Source organism: Cupressus sempervirens, chromosome 4, assembly GCF_028749045.1.
Source record: "Cupressus sempervirens isolate cs-2001-9-10 chromosome 4, ASM2874904v1, whole genome shotgun sequence".
In the NCBI taxonomy this organism is placed as follows: Eukaryota; Viridiplantae; Streptophyta; class Pinopsida; order Cupressales; family Cupressaceae; genus Cupressus; species Cupressus sempervirens.
Genome location: NC_143121.1, coordinates 876,411,924 through 876,434,014, shown reverse-complemented (window position 1 = coordinate 876,434,014; position 22,091 = coordinate 876,411,924). Strand labels below are relative to the sequence as shown.

The following is a 22,091-nucleotide window of genomic DNA, read 5'->3' as shown; positions in this document are numbered from 1 at the left end:
CTTTTTTCTTGTGTGATTGTTCCATGCCAGTCTAATTGGTCTTTAAAGAAGTCTTTAACTAAATCCGTTGTTTTCTCCTATTCTCCATAGTCTCGTAGCCCTTTGATGACGATATTTGTTGTTTTCTCATTTCTTTCTTTTTTCTCTCTAATCTGTCTTCGAACTTGCTTTTCTATGTTGTCAATAGGAGTGTTTGTTGGTCCCTTTACTATGTTAGCCCATGATCTAACTTCTTTAATTTGTTCTCTGAGTTGATTCTCTTTTATTTCCATATTGGCGATGGCATCTTGTATATTTTTCATTTGCGGATTTTTATCTCCTTCTATAGCCTCTCCTTCTCCCATAGTACTTGCTGCTATCCTCTTTTCTCCTACTTCTTTCTTTAACAATATTAATTCATATTCTCCTTTTTCCATATTAAATTGCAATTTTTGAATTTGTTCTCTAAGTGACTTGACCTCCGCTGCCAATTTCTAGTTATCCTTAGTAACTCTTTTCATTGTGATACCTTCTATTTGGCTCCTCTCTTCAAGTGCCCACACCCTTTCTTTCATAGCTACCAAATCATTCACAAAGATGTCTGGGTACCACATCATAGGTGTCCTTGTGGGGCTGTAATTATTTGGCAGCCCATCTTCCACTATGTCTATCACCTGAGAATTATTTATCTTCTCTTTGTCGTTAATATCTCTGATATTATCAAACCGCTTAATTGTTTCAGATATTTCATTCGACCTCAGATTTATTTCTCCCTCCCTTGAGCTGTCTGAGGTATGTGGAATCGGTTTCGGAAGTAAAGCTGCTAACTTCCCTCTTTTTGCATTTTTAAACTTTCGTATCTTTCTCTGCCTAATTATTCTTTTATATTGCTTGGCATTCACATAGGTGTAGTTTCCTCCTATGGGTGTTCCACTGGCTTGTGAGAGGCTCAAAGTGTTTGTGGGTAAATTACCAATTGTCCCTCCAAGATTGAATGAACTCGCGTGTCCTGCTGAGGGTCCTGGAAGAATGAGGAAGCTCCCTTGATTCCACTTGATGATGTTGTTGTGCATTAAACTATCCCCGTATGTCAAGACCAATCCACTGTTACCAGAGATGTCATTGTGTTTCGTAGCTTCTCCCAGATTAGTTTGTTGTTCTGCTGTTACAGGTGCCCTGACTATCAAATTCTCTGCCACCCTGTTACTGACAGATCCTGTGTTTTGCAAGGTGGACCCACCTAGTTCTGGTTGTGCCTCTATTATCTTTGGTTGATCAGTCAATGATACTTGTACAAGTGTCTTCTCTTGATGGGGACACAACCCAAGAACAGAATGGACACAACAGAAAAGGGAAATTGTATTCACTGAAAAATAAGCTAGTACATTCAGTACAGAGAAAATAAACTTTAAAACATGCCCTAAGGGCTTACAATAGCATAAATCTGGAGATAATTTCTCCTTTCAGTACCTCCTCTCTAACTCCACTCCGAACTGTCTTTTACTATGCCAGAAATCTCCTTAAATAGACCTCGGAGGGTTAAGGACTAGGAGTACATTCTAGAAAGTGCTAGTAGGCATCCACCGACCAAATAGAAGGTTCCAGAAGCTGCGTTAGAAGTTGACGCAAATCTAAAAGAATTCAGTAACGGTAACCGAACTTCCGGGAGGCATAACTTTTGAACCGTAGCTCTGATTGACGAACCGTTTACATTTTCAGAAAGCTCTCGAAGCGCTCTATAGCCTTATAGAATAGCTTTGTTCATCCCCCATTTTTTGGCCCTTTTCGAGGTCATTTAATGCCCCTAACCTGACTGTGAAGCATTCTTAGGAGGTCTCCACAACCCGAAAAACTGCAATAACTCTCAAACCGTGGGGCCTTTTGACCTGATTCTTTTTCTGGAATGCTCTAAATTACAATTACATTTATCTAGCCAATTTACACCTCCTAGTTCACCAAAATGATGGCTCAATTACATACTCCTATTTTTTTCAGAATTTACACAAACACTGATAATGGAACTGTGAGAGTTGGAACCTTTATTTGACCCAAATGGGTATCCAAAAATGAAAACACATGAAACAGAAACTAAGTCTAAGTATATTTTTTTTGGGTGACATAGGATTGCCCTTATACCTCTGGATGCTCCTGCATCAGACACCCAGGGTAAATTGAAAAGTGACCCTGTCACTTAATGAATGGTAGAGAAAATCCCAAATGGGAAACCTCAGCTGCTGAAATCCAAGTTGAGTCTTCGATCAGTTTTCCTTTCCATTTGACCAAATACTCTTCATACTGCCTGTTTCTGGTACTCCTACCCACACGATGATCTAGAATGTCTTCTATCTCCTCCTTCTTAGAAGCAAGAATTGGACATGGCTCTAACACCAGCTCCTCATCTGCACCATCATCATGATACTCTGTTAAATCTGCAATGTTGAAAATGGGAGAAATGTGAATACCATCTGGCAGCTCCACTTCATATGCATTTCCTGAGTCATGTTTCTTCAAAATTTTGCAGGGGCCAATTTTTTTCATTTTCAGCTTGTTGTAAGTATCGGCTGGAAATCTTTCTTTTTGTAAGTGCACCATGATTAGATCCCCTACTTGGTATTTCTTATGTCTTCTCCTTTGATCAGCCCTAGCTTTATACTCTTGATTCATCTTGGTAATGTGTGCCTGAACCTCCTCATGTAGATGCTTGATATGTTCAGCAAATTCTTTCGCTTCAGCACTTGTCCTCTCCCCTTGCTCTATCTTCCTCAATTCTGGTGCAGTCCTTGGGCTATTCCCATATACAATTTGGAATGGTGATTTTTCAGTACTCCTATTTATAGAGTTATTGTAAGAAAACTCTGCTTGTGGTAGAATCAAATCCCATCCCTTGGACTTATCCCCAACTAAACATCTCAACAAATTGCCCAAACTTCTATTTACCACTTCTGTTTGGCCGTCAGTCTATGGGTGATGCGTGGAACTGAATTTTAGGTCTGTTCTCAACTTCTTCCACAATGTCCTCCAGAAATACCCCACAAATTTAGTATCTCTATCAAAAACTATACTCCTTGGGAGACCATGTAGTCTCACCATCTCTCTGAAGAACAAGTCTGCAATATGGACAACATCATGAGTTTTGTGGCATGGAATGAAATGTGCCATTTTGGAGAACCTATCAACCACCACAAATACTGAGTCATTACCTCTTTGTGTCCTCGACAATCCAAGAACAAAATTCATACTTATGTCCTCCCATGGCTGATATAGGCCAGTATTGTGACTAAACCCCTTAGCAACTTGACAAACCTAGCAACTCTATACAAACTTCTTCACATCCTATGAAATTTGAGGCCAAAAATAATGTTCTCTAAGAATGACAATGGTCTTATCTTGACCAAAATGTCCTGCCATCCCTCCACTGTGTTTCTCCTTAATCAGATTTTCCCTCATGAAACTCCTTCGAATGCACAATTGACTACCCTTGAACAACATGCCATCCTGAATCAAATAGTCTAACCACTTGGTTCTATCTATAGCAACAGGTTTTTTACAAGCTTTCCATGCTTCAGCAAAATCAGAATCCTCGGGGTACAAATTCTTGAGTTCATCAAACCCAACTACTTCAACCTGCATTACTGTAAGCAACAACTGTCTCCTACTTAGTGCATCTACAACCCTGTTAGATTTTTCACTTCTATGCGTCAACACAAATGTATAGCTCTGCAAGATCTCTACCCACTTCATATGCCTCTGATTCAATTTACCTTGGCTATTTAGGTATTGTAATGCCTGATGATTAGTATACAAAACAAATTCTTTTGGTAATAAATAATGCTTCCATTTCTTTAAGGCCTGAACTATTGCATAGAACTCTTGATCATAAATAGAATACTTCTTCTTTGCATCATTCAATTTTTCACTAAAATATGCAATAGGCTTACCTTCTTGGCTTAATATAGCCCCAATAGCGCTGCCACTGACATCACAATCCACCTGGAAAACCTTTCTAAAATCTGGAAGTGCCAACACAGGTTGTTTTGTTACCTTCTTCTTCAACAATTCAAAACTTCTCGCAGCTCCTGTAATCTATTTGAACTCTTTTCTATCCCCTCTTATTGTATCAGTTAGGGGTGCACATATGCCACTGAAATTCTTAATAAACTTCTTGTAAAAATTAACCAGACCATGAAATGATCTTACCTCAGTAGCAGACCTTGGAGTAGGCCATTCCAAGATGGCCTTTACCTTCTCTGGATCCATTTTGAGACCTTCAGGTGATATAACAAACCCCAAATAGACTAACTCCCTTTTTGCAAAGATACACTTGTTCAGATTAATTAACAGTTTCTCTTCCCTTAGCCTTTCAAGGACACTACGAATATGCAATAAATGTTCTTCCAAAGTCTTGCTGAAAATTAAAATATCATCCAAATAAACAATAACAAATTTTCCCAAGAACTTCTTAAGTACCTCATTCATGAGCCGCATGAAGGTGCTTAGGGCGTTCGTCAATCCAAAGGGCATGACTAACCACTCATAAAGACCCTCCTTGGTCTTGAAGGCTGTTTTCCACTCATCTCCTTCTCGAATCCGTATCTGGTGATAACCACTCTTGAGATCTATCTTTGTGAAGTACTGAGCTCCACTCAAGCAGTCCATAAGATCATCCATCCTTGGTAAAGGAAACCAGTACTTGATGGTTATCCTATTATATCTTGAGAATCTGTACACATCCTCCACTCTCCATCCTTCTTTGGTGCAAGTACTGCAGGTACTGCACATGGACTCAGGCTCTCTCGAATCAAGCCCTTCCTCAACAGCTCCTGAACCTGTCTATTTAGCTCCTCTGTTTCAGTAGGAGTCATCCTGTGAGCAGCCTTGTTAGGCAAACCAGCTCCTGAAATCAAATCTATCTGATGACTGATTTGCCTTACTAGTGGCAATCCATCTAGAACATTATCAAAGATAATATCTCCAAATTCCCCTAGTAAATCTGAAACTTCAAGTGGTATTTCACTACTACCTTCTTTATCTTTCCTAGGAATCAAAGCATAGCACATATGCTGATGTTTCATGCCATCTAAAAACTTCCTTTCATCAACAAGACAAATCCTAACACTGCTACATACCTTTTCACCTTCCTTTTTCATGGGCTTCAATTTGTGGCGAACTCCATCCTTTGTCAAAGCGTAGGTGTTTGCATGTCCATCATGTACTGGATGTCTATCAAACTGCCATGGTCTACCCACCAATAGATGGCAAACATCCATCGAAATAACATCACAGAGAACTTCATCATGGTAACTCCCAATTTTGAATTTCACTAAACATTGTTCACTTACCAGGACCTTATGATCATCTTTTACCCAAGCAATCCGATAGGGCTGGGGATGTTTCTCCCTCTTGAGCTTCAGCTTAGAGACCATCTCTTCTGATACCAAGTTATCAGTGCTACCACCATCAATGATCACGTCACAACATTTATCCTCACACTTGCATCTGGTACAGAACAAACTCTTCCGTTGTCTTGGTTCAATCTCACCACTTAGTAGGACTCTTTCATTTACCAAGGTCTCTCCTCTTTCTACATCCTCTGAATGTGATGATTGTGCATCTTCATCCACATGAGCAACCCTAGCTTGGCCCTCAACTCTCCTATCTGTCCTTCCTTGTTATTGAGGGCATTCAAAGGCACGATGACCTTCTTCATTGCAATGGAAACAGGTACCATGTAAGCCGCCTCTTCCTTGTCCACGTCCTCTACCTCTTCCTCTCTGATTTTCAAAGTCTTGATCATGGGAGCGGTTGAAATCCTCATTCCTCTGGTTCCTGCTAGTACCCACATCTTCATTTTTCTTTTGGGTTTTTATTGTGGCCTCCAGATGATCTACTGCTTCCCCTTCCTCCTTGACCGCGCCCTCTTTGTCTTCTTTCAAACCTTTTATTCAGCTTCTCTTCAACTCGTAGGGCAAACTGGTATGCCTCTTCAATGCTGGTCATTCTTACCAGACTTAATTCCCCCTGGATGCTAGGTCGCAACCCACTGATATAATGAGCAACCTTCTCCTTATTTTCTTCTGCATGCCCTGCTCTAATCAAGAGTCGGTAAAACTCCTTTGTATATTCTTGGACTGATCTTCCTGCTTGCTTTAACCCATGCATCTTCTTAAACAAATCAAGCTCGTAGTCCATAGGAATGAACTGCTTTTTCAATTTGTCCACCATGCGATCCCACCTTGTGATCTTCTCCTTTCCTCTTCTATTTCTTTCCAATTGAACCTCTTGCCACCAGATTTTGGCATGGCCTTTCAGTTTGGCCTTTGCAAACTTAACCCTATCTAGGTCCCTGATATCCTCATACTCAAAGTATTCTTCAATTTTATTGATCCAATCGATCAACTCATCTGGTTTTAGATTTCCTGAAAATACACCCACTTCAATTGTAGGTCTTTTCCCAAACTTAGTAATGGCCCTAAAAAGCTTTTCCTCTGCATGATTTAGAACTTCCTCGTCAAATTCCCCTTCTGGTCCAATTTCGTCTTCTTCGTTGTCATCTTCACTTTTATCATCTGCGGCCACAATTGTTCCTCTACGGAGCTCCTCCTGCAATGCTTGTACCTGCCTTTGAAAGGCTCTAACCTCCTCAGGATTAATAGCTCTGGCCCTTCCGCCACGCTCTCTTCGTGGAGGCATCTTCTTAACTCAAACCCACAACCACACAGTCCTGGTGCAAACTGTCTCATAGTTGATGCTTTGTCTACACGCTCAGGAAAACCAGCTCTGATACCACTTGATGGGGACACAACCCAAGAACAGAATGGACACAATAGAAAAAGAAAATTGTATTCACTAAAAAATAAGCTAGTACATTCAGTACAGAGAAAATAAACTTCAAAACATGCCCTAAGGGCTTACAATAACATAAATCTGGAAATAATTTCTCCTTTCAGTACCTCCTCTCTAACTCCACTCCGAACTGCCTTTTACAATGTCAGAAATCTCCTTAAATAGACTCCAGAGGGTTAAGGACTAGGAGTACATTCTAGAAAGTGCTAGTAGGCATCCACCGACCAAATAGAAGGTTCCAGAAGCTGCGTTAGAAGTCGACGCAAATTTAGAAGAATCCAGTAGCGGTAACTGAACTTCCGGGAGGCATAATTTTTGAACCGTAGCTCTGATTGACGAATCGTTTACATTTTCGGAAAGCTCTCGAAGCGCTCTAGAGCCCTATGGACCAGCTTCGCTCGTCCCCTATTTTTCGACCCTTTTCGAGGTCATTTAATGCTCCTAACCTGACTTTGAAGCATTCTTAGGAGGTCTCCACAACCCGAAAAATTGCAATAACTCTCAAACCGTGGGGCCTTTTGACCTGATTCTTTTTTTAGAATGCTTTAAATTACAATTACATTTATCTAGCCAATTTACACCTCCTAGTTCATTAAAATGATGGCTCAATTACATACTCCTATTTTTTCAGAATTTACACGAACACTGATAGTGGAACTGTGAGAGTTGGAATCTTTATTTGACCCAAATGGGTATCCAAAAATGAAAACACATGAAACAGAAACTAAGTCTAAGTATATTTTTTTTGGGTGACACAGAATTGCCCTTATACCTCTGGATGCTCCTGCATCATCTCTGCAGGTGTTTTTATGATTTTCTCGCTTGTTCCTTCTATGGGGACCATATCGTACCCATTGGTGCTTTGATATAGATTCTTTATGTAGTTTTACCGTTGTACATTTACCAAAGCTAAGAGAAGTAATACAGGAACTCTGAACAGGTGTAGACTGAAATGTAAGAAGTAAGAGTAAGGAAAAAGGCGTACCTGGGATCTACCTCTGGAATCTCACAAATATGGACCCACTAGTAATAGCAAAGCCTTTAGCACTGGATGACTGGGCCCAGTGGTTGCCAAAACTGCCGACCAAACCAAATCTGCCCTTGCACTGATTGCCGCTGTTGCCGGCCCTACCTTGGCTGCTGCACGCTGTTGAATAGGAATTGAAATTCAACACCCGGATTCCTCTTTCACGGGTCACATCTGCTTCCTCTTCCCTCCTTTCCCGCAAAAAGACAAGCAGGTGAAAACGCCCCCACTGCGGCAGAGACCCACGAGAACTCGCTCCGTTAGGCCCGGATGTCTCTCGCTCCGTTAGTCCGGACTCCGTTCTCTGCCTGATTAAATAGCGTAAACTTTTTCGAAGTTGTCTGTCTCGCTCGTAAAACCATCACTAGACTCCTCTAGACTCCTCTGGAATACCAATTCCTTCCAGTAAGTGTGTGTTGAAGGATAATGTAAGAGAGAATATGTATGCTTCCAGGATGAAGGGACCACTAGCGAGTTCACAGTCAAGAACAAGCCTCTCCATGCAAGAATTCAGCTCGTCAGCTACTATGGATGAGCCGCGGAAAAGGAAATATACGGACATTAGCGGTTATGTGGCTGATAACTGCACGATGACATATAGTGGTTGTTGCAGTGATTATGATGGTCGATGGAGAGAAACAAGAAGAACACCAGAGGTTGAATATAAAGATACGAACTTGGAATTCTCAGTCCAGCACCAGGGGAGATCCTCTGAGGAAAAGAGTGCACACGTATTTTCTGGGTTTGATGATGGGTATGATAACAAGCATCGGCATTTGTCTGAACCATGGGTGCCAGCAAGAAGTGCGGGAATTATGAACGGCGCTTTGTCTGATCGCATGACTGATAACGGATGGAGAGACCGGAAAATAGTTGATAAAATTGAGAGCAAGTATTTAGATCCAGACTTTCCAAGATACTCAAAAACCAGCCGTGTCTATGGTGATAATTCACAAGAAGTTTTTGCCTCAAGGCTACTAACACGTAGCGATTCTGAGCTCTTGGCTATTAGACATCCAGAAACATGCAGGTCTCGGTTTAGGACTGCAGTTGGTAGATGTAGGGGATCATTAGGTCGCACTGTTAATAGCCATCTTATGGGATTTCATGAAACGGAGATGGATGATAATCGATGGAGAGTTGATAGTAAGTACCATAACTTCTCCAATATAGAACAATTTTGCAGTTCAACAAATTTCACTAATGATTGCTTGCGCAAAGTTGCTGATGACAATTCTGAGTATATACATGAATACCCATCTGAAATATGGGCGGTCAGATCCATTGGTGGCCTAAGCAAAATACCGAGCACCGGCAGTCACTATACTTCGAGCATCTGGGGAGAAGAGATGGAAGAAAACAGCCGCAGGGAGAAAAGAAGATTCAGTTCTACTTATGAAACATATCCAGATGCTGAACATTCAAGAACGTTGCAGATAAAACATGGAAAATTAGAAAATCAGAGTGTTCTGCATAGCTATGACGAGTCTAATCAGCAGTCTGAATTGAGTGAGAATTCAGAGGAATTCAAGCAGCGTGTTCATATTGCACTTCTTCGATTTTCAAAAATGCTAAGCGAGGATTCAAATCAGAAGAATCTGTTGCAGGGACAAAGTGAATCTGGCTCTTTAATTTGTATTGTGTGTGGCAGGTAATTAAGTTGTTCTTCATTTCAGAGTTGTTGAAACGTCAAGCCTTTTTAAGGTTCCCAAGCTTCACTCGTCTATATGTTTTTCATGTACTTCATTGGATTTTAAAAGTATCATCTATCTATATTTGCACAAAGTTTGCCCATTGAAATACTACAGCATTTATCAGAAATGTTCCATTAGATGGAAAATTTTGAAAAGGTTTTGGATTCTCTAAACCTTCGTTTCCACCTTCTCCTCAGAATTGGGATTTCTTTTGTATGGTTGATGCTTTACAATTTAGCACAAAGTATGAACTAAAAGATATGCTCATGAATATTTCCTGGCAGGCTATCAAATTCTGATATTTAGAAGAAAAAAAATCTTAATAGCTAGTTAGATACGGTTCTAATTCTGTCCTACACACATAAGAGTATTCTTTCGTTCCGCTGTCCTAAAATATACAAGGGGTAGGGTGAGGCCTTTAATACCCAACATCTAGTCTCTATGTGATACTCGTCATCTGGTTCTTCCTTGATTTCCGTACCCCTCCACTATTTCAAGGAACTCCTTTGGAAACTGCTGCTTTTCCTCTTCATTGTTTAACTATCTCTCACAATAGCCACTTTTGCATCCAATATTTTCTGCTTCACTCCTATATGCCAAGGTGAGATTTTACTTTTTAACTAAAATCCACATTTCAATGCTTGGAAATGAAAATAATAATTCTGAGGTTTCTCATTTTTGGAATAGGGCCATATGTTTTCTGCAGACGTTCTTTGCTTTATCTCCTAATATCTTTATTTTACAGTAAATGATGTCCAACACTCGGTCAGCTCCTGATTTTTATTTCTCTTCCAAATGCAGATTATATCTCTATGAGATCCTCATGTTCATGCCCATACATTTATTACTTATAAAGTGCTTCATCTGTATAAGGTATACATCACCATTATTGTCCAAAGCCAAGCTTGTTTTACTACATTCCTCCGCAATGTTAGATTACCCCCACCACCTACATCACTAACCCTGCCTCATGATCTCTTCTCGTTTACGCTGCTTGTCCACTTGCTACAAGTTTCCTATCTTGTGACTTTTTCTTATCTCTGCTCGTTTTCAATGACTAAAAATTGTATCTGTCCTTTCATTGGTTATTTTGTTCAGGTGGTGAGCAAAGAGCAACCTGGAGATGAATCAAATATACAATATTATCACACTCTTTGTTTCCTACTTGTGCTCCATATTTCAATGTGAACCCAAGATTGACTAAGGTGCTCCAAACATGTGACATTGCTGGCTTCCTATCTTGGTCTACACCTAAGATCTTTATTGTCTTTGTGTTTTATTGAGGGTTCGTTTCTTCACATGGCAGTTTGTACTTGTGCTTAGATTTTATGGTTTGGTTTAACTTCTTTAGGATTATGTTTGCAATGCTTTAGTTGCCAGTAACTTTTTGGAGACCAGCATCTTTCTGACCCTATTTTTGACTAATATAACTGAATTGTGTTTTGGGACCTTTTAACCTGCTTTTGCCTTTTGCAAATATTATTATAATTTCTATGTTTTAACTTCTTTCCTTCTTTTCATAAATTTCATGCTCCTTGATCTTTTCTAAACTACAGCTGATGAGCTTGAGTTTCTTTTCCTTGAGATGCGCTTTAGACATTTGATCATATGCTTGATTGATTTTGCAATATTTGGCGTAGCTGCTTCACACTACATACATAATCCCTTGTATTTGAGGGATGTTGGTTATAGCTGATACAGCTTTAATTCCGGCAATGCAACTCTGGGTTTGAAATGGAGGTGGGATACAATGAGCTAAGTGGAACTGTTATTGTCTATGATATAAAACAAAAACTTGAAATCAAAATACTGAACTCAAACCTAAATCTGACTGAACCGAATTAAAAAAATTTCTAGAAACAAAAGTTTGCCAGAGAAAATCTGAAATATAAATGGAAATTGATTAGCTTTCATTATTCAATTTAACAACAATTTTTTTGTACCACAGCCAATAGACCTAGCACCCAAATCTTTCAAATGATCTACCCATAATTGTTGGGACAAAATAATCTTCAATATGAGTCTCTCTGAGTTGTGAAAATAAACCAATCTTCTGTGCATGGATTTCTTGACCCAAAAGTTCACAAGATTTTGCATCAAGGGAAGACTCCTATGAGAATAATTCTTTTCAACTAATAGATAAGGAATCACTCTCTTTATTTAGACTCTAGACGCATTCCTAAATACAGATTCTGAAGAAGCCGATCCTCAATCCTCGTAATGTATTCTTAAGACAATCTTTTTAGCCTTTTAATGTCTTGAAGTTGATTTTCTTTATTCTTTTAAACTAAATATTAGCCTTTACACAACTTTATTTGTTCTATGCTATTTCCTTAGTGTATGCTCATTCTTTATTTTCTTCCACATTTAGGGTTTTGTTTGGTATGTTAACCCTTACTAGTTGTCTCCTGTATCAGATGATTGTCTCCTTAGGTCTGTAATTTATATGTCTGTAGACATCAATAGAATTTAGCTGATGTGTTCCAGAAATTCCCTAAATAATATAGAATATTGCTAGAAAACTTTCTTAAATATGTCTTATAAATGACATGAATTTTGTTCTCTTGTACTGAAACTTGTTGAAGAGAGTTCCAGAAATTCCCTGAATAATATAGAATATTCTTAGAAAACTTTCTTAAATATGTCTTATAAATGACATGAATTTTGTTCTCTTGTACTAAAACTGGTCAAAGAGAGTTAAAACTATTTAAGTTGCCAATATAGGAATGAGAACCTGGTACTTGGGTGTGGGCCAATGTTTTTATGGGCGGTACATGTGTGTCTACAAAATATTTTAATAAATATATAGAATTGTAAAAATAAACACATTTGATAGTTTGTCACTTCATCATTGATCAATGCCAAATGTCAAAAATAATAATTAAATGGCAATTGATAGTTCAGAATTTCAATATTATGTCATATGCCTTACAATGAAAAATAGTAATTGTCTTCTATCTTCATCAACCATCAAAATGATCTAGATCAAGATCATCATCCATTACTACAAGTTTAACATCATATGAAGATCATCATCCATTACTACAAGTTCAACATCATACAAACCCAAAACACTGCCAGTCCCACTAGGTGCATCATGTGTAAGTATCTCATCATCATCACCCATAGCAACTCTAGCAAGTTCTTCAAAACACTGGCAGTCAAGGGTTATATCCCAATGCTTTGTTGACCCATCCTTGTTTTGGTGTTCTTTATGTGATAGAAGACATAAATTGGAATGAACATAAACCAAGCTTTTTGCTTTTTATTGCAACCAACTGGTTACATTTCACTGATTGGATGGAGTATATAATCCAATTCCATTCAGAGGAAGAACTTGTATTCTACTGAAATTGGAGAGTAAACCAATAAGATTTAGAAATAAAAAATGCAAAATAAAGTTAAAAATGTTTACTAAATTCTAGAACACAAATGGTTAAAAAAAAGCTTATCCGTGATAGAATCTTTATTGCATGAGGTTGTGTTGGTGTGAGGTTTGTGACCACTTCAACACGTACAATAAAATACTAAGTATCCTATCCTCTCTTGAGCAAGGAAACTTTAAATGCTAAACAAAGTAACAAATTTGTGATCAAACGAAGCAATCTCAAGGTTTACAATTTTAAATGAGTGACTTTATGTTGGATATAACTTAGTATATATGATATGATCTTGCTGGTAATCACAAGGATGACCTTGTAAATGTTCTAGGACAATCAATTCTTTTCCCTCAAAGTGGCTGGAACTTGAATTCTTGAACTGGCTTGAACTTCAAAGAATGATAAAAAAGTAAAAGAGTTTAGAGTGTCTAGGCTACTTCCTAGGGACAGTGAGATCAATAGATGATGCTTAGATGAGTGAATTCCTTAAGTTTTTCTTTCCCATATGAAACAACTACACAAAAATGATGCAATTTCCAAATATAATGAAGAATTTTCATGTTGTAATCATTCATTCAAATACCCAATACTGGTGCAATCTAAATGAACATCCACAATCAAACTTGTGTTTAAGTGGGTTTAGATTAACCATGCACTGCGGTTTGCAATCAACATACTGCAAATGGTATGAACATGAAATTTATCATACATCTTCACATTTGTTCATTTCAATCAATGAACTTCAACTAATACTTGAGAAGTAGGAAACATGCAAATTATAGAAGCTACACAAAAGGATCCTTCATATCTTCAATAAAAACCATACATTAACTTTAACAAAATCATGGTGACAATTTCTGATCTCTTCCTACCATAGTTGAAAATATTGTTATCAGCAACTTATTGCCAAGGTCCAAAAAAATATTGGTAAAAAATCTGAGATTAATTGACATCTTATCAGCAAAAAAATTGGGAACTCAAAAAATTGCTTAAACTTAATTAGAAATGTAGTTTGTTGGCAAAATTCAATGAGGAGGTTCATCTAATGAGTTAGTAAATGAGTAAACAAAACAAATAAGCTGAGTATAGATATAGTTAAATGCAAATAGGGTACAAAATGGCATCCTCATGTGGAATGCTGATGGCTGGTAGCGTGTAATAACCCCCAATAGGTTATAACTTCTTCCAACACCAAAAATCTTTATACTTCAGTTGTTTGACATTTCGTCAAACACTTTGCAAGCAAGGTTCATCTGACTGATATAACTTTTCAGATTGCTGCAGTGATTCTTGTTTGGATTTGCCTCAAAGAGAATGCTTACAAAAGATTCCAAATTGTCTAATCAATGACCTAACATAAATATGCAACTAATTTTGGCAATAGTGAATGCATATATGAGTTCTAATCATGGAAATGACCACCTGCAGCCAACTGGTATTTTAACAAACAGTTGGTATGCAACTAACTGGCTGATAAGAAATGATATATTAATGCTCAAGACAACTATTAATGACCAACAATTGTATCTCCTTGATTGAGAATGAGTATCCAATATAATATTCATACTAAGTTAGCCAAGACTCTTGGCATTTACAAAGATATCAAAATATGTTGATTGCGGTAAGTTATATGCACCAACAGCTGCCAATGAAAACTAATGCAAAACTAAATATCTAACTTCAATACTCCCCTACAGCAGTACACTAATCACATGCATGATTAAATATAACTAAAACCATGGATTGCTGATACCATTGTGAGAAATGCAACAATGAATGATGTGTCTATTAATGAATGATAGGTCTGATATAAAATGACAATTACAACAGCACCCTATAGTGAAAGGCAACTATGAAAAATACATATCACACCTGGTATATGAAGTTGCCTTAGAAAATAGATAAATTGCAATACCACTGAACAGAAAATAACCTCCTCAAGTGCCCAAGTCGTGCCTCTCTAGCTGCTGCCCTTGTTGCTTGCTTTTTTTTCCAGAATTTGCTTTTTTCGTTTTGCTTTTTCGGATTGCTTTTTTCGGATTGCTTTTTTCGGACTGCTTTTTCCGCCTGCTTTTTCGGATCTGCTTTTTTGGCCTGCTTTTTTTCGGACTGCTTTTTCCGCTTGCTTTTTCGGGTCTGCTTTTTCGGCCTGCTTAAAAACCTCTTGAAATGCTGAAATGCTGAAAATGGCCTTAGGCCCAATGATGCCCTAGCTGAAGTGACTGAAGTATCACCTCCAAATGTGCAACCCTTCAGAAGATATTTCACTTCCTCAGTTCTGCTAATCCAAGGGAGTTTTTGTTCCCAAAGATCACCTCCAAATGTGCAACCCTTCAGAAGATATTTCACTTCCTCAGTTATGCTAATCCAGGGGAGTTTTCGTTCCCAAAGATCAATTGACTATCTGAAACCACTTGGCTCCACAATAGACTATGTGATTGAATCACAATTTGATGTCAAGAGAGAAGTAAACAACTGGATGATTAGAATGAAGCCCCGGGGTGCCTATTTATTCTTTTCTCTCCACTTTCTCCAGAAGCTTCTAGAATATTATTTTATTTTATCTATTAAGTGACTTTATAAAATATTTTATAATTCAAGTCACTTTATTAAATTAATTAAATATAAAGTTACCTTTTAATATTTATTTATTTGATAACTTTATAAATAATTAACTTAATACCACTTATTTATTTAATTAAAATAATTAATTAGTCATCCTCATAAAATATTCATTATTTTGGACAACCTAATTAATTAAATTAATTAAATCAAATTGCCTCCAAAAATGGGGACATGACATAGCGATACCCTGATAGTTTGAACTCAGAAGCAAACTTGAAATAGCAAATTATCTTTAAAAAATTATAAGTTGTTAATGTTTTAGCCTAGATATTAAAGATTAACAAAAATAATGAGAGCATAAGCAATACACAAAAAGACATAAGAAATTATCCTGGGAAAACCCTTCCATTTAAAGAGAAAAACCCAACCACACCAGAAAAATATGTCCTTTATTGATAAAAGAATTTTTAAGTACAAGGCTTTCACTTAATTGATTTATAATATACCAAGCAATCATATAAATAGATTGCATAAGACTCTTCATCTTTCACAAGAAGTTCTCTTTGAGTCCCAAAAATAAGACCCTTCATATTTCTACATATTCAACACTTCACATTTCCATACGCATGCCTCTTATCATGACGTATGATATGTCTTTTTGCATAATATTAAATATAATCACAAATATCTCTCTCAGTTGAAGATGACCATAATGGTTGTAATAAACATATTTCTCTCATAAAATCAGAGATAAAGATCTCATTCGCAACCACTAACTTCAACACTCCCTCTTAGCAAGAGAGAGATCTTTAGTCAGGCATGCCCACGTATTTGCAACCAAAGATGATAAATTCACATATTTTATCTCAGTATAACATAATCCACCGTAGTTACTTCATAAGCACATAGAATGAAGTCACACACATGACTTTCACTATGCTTGCTTGCAGAGGGTAGAACAAAGACTTTTATCTCAAAACTTCTCCCAGAGAAGGATACCTTTCCACTATGCCTGATTGCAGAGGGTAGAACGAAGACTTTTATCTCAAAACTTCTCCCAGAGAAGGATACCTTTCCACCATGCCTACTCACAAAGGGTGGAAGAAGGGCTTTCACCTCAGACTTCTCCTATAGAAGAATACATTTCCACCATGTCTGCTCGTAGAGGGTGGTCCACCGTACCTATTTGCAGAGGGTGGAACGAGGGCTTTCACCTCAACCTTCTCACAGAGAAGAATGCCCTAATAATTGAGATTTTCTCTTAACAAAGACTCCCTCTCAGCAAGGACAACTTTAATAACTGAGATTTTCTCTTAATAGAGACTCTCTTTCAGCAGGGACAACTTTAATAACTGAGATTTTCTTTTAATAGGGACTCCCTCTCAGCACGGACAAATTTAATAACATAGACTCTCTCTTAGTAGGGACAACTTTAATCACCACAATAAAATGGTAGACTCTCCTATAAATTTGCAAAGGGTTGGACATCTCCCTTTGTCACGTAATCTCCCTCTGAAGTTGAATAGTCTCTCTCTCTAAATATGATCTTCCTCTTCTAATAAAGTGCCACCAGTTTAGTATCAAGATTGCAAACAACGTTTCATAATCATCCCATTGCACCCTGCAACCAAGAGAGATTTATAATGGCTCATAAGATCCTCTTATCATAGAGGTCAATGCAAAGATATACTTTCCTTCTAGTTAGGATACAAAAATCATAGAGTACTTATCTCTTTGAAGTCTGATCTCAACACAATATGAGCAAATAAAATGAATAAGTGCAGACCAACATTCATATGATAATCATAGAACTTGTTTGAACAAAATTTGATACTCAATAAAGATGTTATCATAAGGGAAAATGAGAACCGACATTTTCCAGAATAACCTGCCACTCTCATCATAGGCTTTTGCACAAAGTTAAGACATGCATATGATTTGATTCTGATTCTCAAAATCAATGAACAGAGGTATAATACTTAAAATGAAATACGATCTCAGATTCTTTAGTTTCATCAGAAAATGTCTAACTGTAATTTAGTGCAGATTATAATTTCCAAAGCCAAGAAGATGCATCAATTTCAAAGTAGATTCCCCTTTTCAAGATCAATCAACTTAGGTACTACCCAATTAAGATGCGCCCAAAAATAAAAACTGTGATCCACAACTCAAACTTAAGGAAGCCGACTATTATTGAGGAGAAATTCATGGACAGTCACATGAGTTGTGATCAATATACATACTCGGAAAGTGACATAAAACAGGTCTGAATATTATCAAATAAAACCAGAGCAACATCAAAGTTAAAGAAAAACTTTTAATATTCATTGACAACAGAAAATATACTATACATCTGAAATGACTCTATAAGAAAATGATCATTGCATGACCGATGTTCCAAATTCCATAGAGGAAACCAGACCTAAGGAAAAACGGTTCCAAAACACAGAAAATCATAAACTGATAGAAGTCCATAACATATGATGCCATGACATGATCATTATCAACACTTTAAATTTCATAGAGACTACTATCTGCAAGAAGATTCATCATTTGAAGACATGACCTCTAGATACAAGGGAGTCTAACTCAAGGCTAATACACACATTTGCAAGAATTCAAAGTTCTGCTCTTCATTGACTATCATGAGCTAAAACTAAGATGACAAATCCTCAACATAAAGCATGGAGAAAAGATACACATATTAATAAGAAATACATATAGAGGATGAGATTACGTACCTTAGATGATATAGGAAAAGAAAGAGCCTTACTTTATGAAATCTTAGCCAAAGATATATCACAAGATACAATGAGAGTGTGTGTACACAATGACCAAACACCCAAAAAGTCACAAAAGCTCTCAAATAAATGCAATTGGCAAGTCTAAACTCTGTGTAGAAGCACAATGTAAAGTAAATTCTGACATATGTTATTGCCCATAGCAGTATCGCCTCACAAAAATGCAGATGAATTCACATTGATGGTGCCACACACATGAGAAAAATGAAACCATCAGCAGGTGAAATGTTTGACAAAATAACTTTGACATTCATATCATAGTCCTTGGTGATAGCAAGAGTGAAATGCAAAGATGTGGAAGCACTAAAGATCAACGAAGCTCCTTTGAAGAACATGTGAGCTAGTGTCTCCCAACAATGATTGCAGAAGACAAAGGAAGTTTAGACACAAAAATATCAACATCCCTCAAAGCATATTTGCACCCACTGTCTTTGTGAATACCATCCCTTGGGAATCCGACAAAATTTTCATGTTCGGAGGTCATAAAAGGCTTGGGAAGATGTGCCTAGAATATTCACGGTTTACTGTCCGCAATTTAAGAAGACCTGCAAGATGCTCTTCTATCACCTACGTAAACAATTCTCTTGAGGCTCTCTTCACATTGAGCTCTTAAAGACCTCCCATTAACTCTTCGTTTTCTTTTCGCCTGTTGCCATTATTGCCGTTATTATTGCCACCGTCGCTAGGGGAAGAGAATTTGTAAGATGTGGGGATGAATTCCTCAGTTGCAGGGTTCAACTTCGACAACAAATCAACCAACTCCCTCATGTCATTGTTAACTCTGCCTTCTTTCTCCCCGCTTGATACGACAAAGGTTCCATTTCCATACTGCAAATAATTTGCTCCAACAAGCATAAGTGCTATGCAACACAAATCAATTTGGAAACGAACATGGAGTCTTTTCTAACTCAATCAAGATTGATTCTTGAATAACCTTATCTCAGAGTTAAGAAAACTCAAGCTCGACTCAAGATTATTTATTTCAGAATTCACAGAATATCAAAAGAAATGTCCGATAAAGACTTCTCCACGAGAACAACAAAAGATGAGTACTTAGACCCATGCACATGGGAATAGAAGAAGATGAGTCCCAAAAATATGCATTGTCGTTATACTTCTTGGAGGCAACATAACTGACCAAAAAAACCTCCCACAAATGAGAGGTATAATTTGAAAGCAGAAAGACAATAGAGCCAAAACAGATGATATCCATAGTAACGATAATAAGAACATCCGATATCATGAATAATTTTCACATGCTGAAAAAGCTATTGATAAGAGCAATATTGACAGTTCTGCATCTGATATAAGGAAATTTTTTTTCCTTGCAGTCAAATAACTATGGATTTTGGGGCATTTACGATTCAACCAAGGTAATGATTCTGATAGGGTCTGAGAGTGCTGACAAATCAATTGGAGTGAGAAAAACAAATCGATCACCACATTGACCCCATACTTGAACTAGCACATACAAGGCGTATCCTTTGCAATCCCACGACATAAGAAAGATCTTCGATAAATATGAAGAAGTCATTTCATAATCATACAGAGGAGACCATCATAGAAGATACCAATAGACACAATGATAATAAAAGTTGAGGCTTGACAATATCAACATAATGAGACTGCATATAACTCCTCATAAAGAATACCATCCACAAATGAGGACTTTCTGCAATCACAGAATGCATCGTTGAGAATTTGTATTGAACACATACAACTTTCTAACAGAAGGAGTCATCGCAGGCATGAACAATGTCTCATATGCAACTAGAAACATTAACAATGGGAATCACACAAATTTTCACAATAAAAACTAATAGAGAAGAATGATATGCCAATTGAATTTCAACCAAAATCGCAGGATAAATAGTCGATACATAGAGAAAGATCTCAACATTGAATATATAACTTGCAAATATGAACCCTCAAATGTTGTTATTTAAACATGCCCTGATACCATGTTAATGTTTTAGCCTAGATATTAAAGATAAACAACAAAAATGAGAGCATAAGCAATACACAAAAAAAGACACAAAATCATCCTGGGAAAACCCTTCCACTTGAAGGGAAAAACCTAGCCACACCAACAAAATATGTCCTTTATTGATAAAAAAAAGTTCTAGTACAAGGCTTTCTCTTAATTGATTTACAATATACCAAGCATAGCTCAAAATATCGTTCTTTGCTACTTATCGGCAAGGCAAAGACAAAGTTCTCGGCAACTTCTCGGAAAAATATCGGGAATTTTAAAAATGACATAAATTTAATTTGAAATATATTTTTTTCCAAAATTCAATAAGGATATGCATCTAATGAGTCAGTAAATGAGTAAACAAACCAAACAAGCTGATCTAGATATTTATAAATGCAATTTGTAACAAAGTTGCATCCTCATGTGGAATGTCAATGACTGGAAGCCCTATTTAGAGACTCTAAACTCTAAAGAAAACTAGAAATAGGAAATTGTCTTTGTAAAAAGACAAGCAAATACAAATGTCAAGTAAAATATGAAACTAATCTATATCTTCCGTTTCCCCTTCCCACTAAAAGGAAAAAGAATTTAGAAAAATTACTTGTGAATCCAAAATTTGCTTTGGATCCACTTGTGATCTATCTACGAGGTTGCTAGAAACTATTTGTCTCTACCAAAACCCTTTTCCTCTCCTCCAAACACTCAAAAGTGCAAAAAAAAGAATGATTGGACAAGTCACTGGGTATCCTAGTTTTACTAGTGTTTCTCAATAGAAGCAGTTAAGTTATCATGAGAAGCTCACAATTTATTGCATAGAAGTAGCCAACTTATCGGCGAGAATTTGAGGTCTTCTCGGCTTGAATTTCTCACCAGAAAACCTTAAATTTATCGTTTTGGAAAAGCTCTTGCGAGAAGTAGAGACATCTACCACTTCTTGGAGAGATTTTAATCTATGATACCAAGCACTCATATAAATAGATTGCATAAGACTCTTCATCTTTTCACAAGGTCTGTTTGAGTTCCAAAAATAAAACCCTTTGTATTTCCACATATTCAACACTTCATATTTCTGTACGCATGCCTCTTTGCATGATGTATAACAAACATATTTCTATCTCATGAAATTAGAGATAAAGATCTTTATCGTAGCTACTAACTTCAACATAAGTAAAAACAACATCAAAATAGTCTACATTGTCCTCTTTCTTTTCTCAACAACTAGTAACATTTATTGGAGGGGTAGGGGGTCTAGTCCTAGAAGTCCACTATGTTTGTGCCTCCTCCCTCTGCACAACTAGTTGCGATTCGACCTCCATCTTGTATGTAGATGATGTTGACACTAGCAATGACTCGTTATCATCCTCAACCTCCTCATCCTCTTAAATGTCATCCAATCCCATTGCGAATACAACCTACTCCTCAACATGCCTTTCTATATTATAGATCTCATCACCTATAAACAATGAAGACTGCTCCTATGATGTCCAATCACAACAAGGATCTGTCATCAAAATCAAGTAGATTCTCTAGGGTTTCCTTCACCTTTCTTATGTGCAACCGAAGGTTATATTGCACAAAGACAAGGCCATTGAGTCATTCTTGCACTAACTTGTTCCTCTTCTTCGTGTGGATGGCCTTAAACAAACTTAAATTGCATTCACAATTGGATGAACTACAATACTGGCATAAGACTCAAAGCGCAAGTCTTTGCAGATTTGGGGAATTTCCTCCCCAATTTGGCCACCAAACATCTACAAAATAAAATATTGAAGAGTGAGAAAGCAAGGTGAAAACATATTTTAGTTTTTATCCACTTATATGCATGTG

General features: G+C 37.2%; 1 protein-coding gene across 1 annotated transcript in view; it reads left to right on the top strand.

The window, feature by feature from the left end:
* Positions 1-8,192: 8,192 nt before the first annotated feature.
* Positions 8,193-22,091, top strand: part of LOC149564190 (uncharacterized) — a 199,954-nt gene continuing 186,055 nt past the window's right edge. The window contains exon 1 of the mRNA XM_089827267.1: positions 8,193-9,500. Coding sequence (XP_089683393.1) covers positions 8,290-9,500 — 1,211 coding nt within the window. The 5' untranslated portion in view covers positions 8,193-8,289. The remainder of the gene's footprint in view (positions 9,501-22,091) is intronic.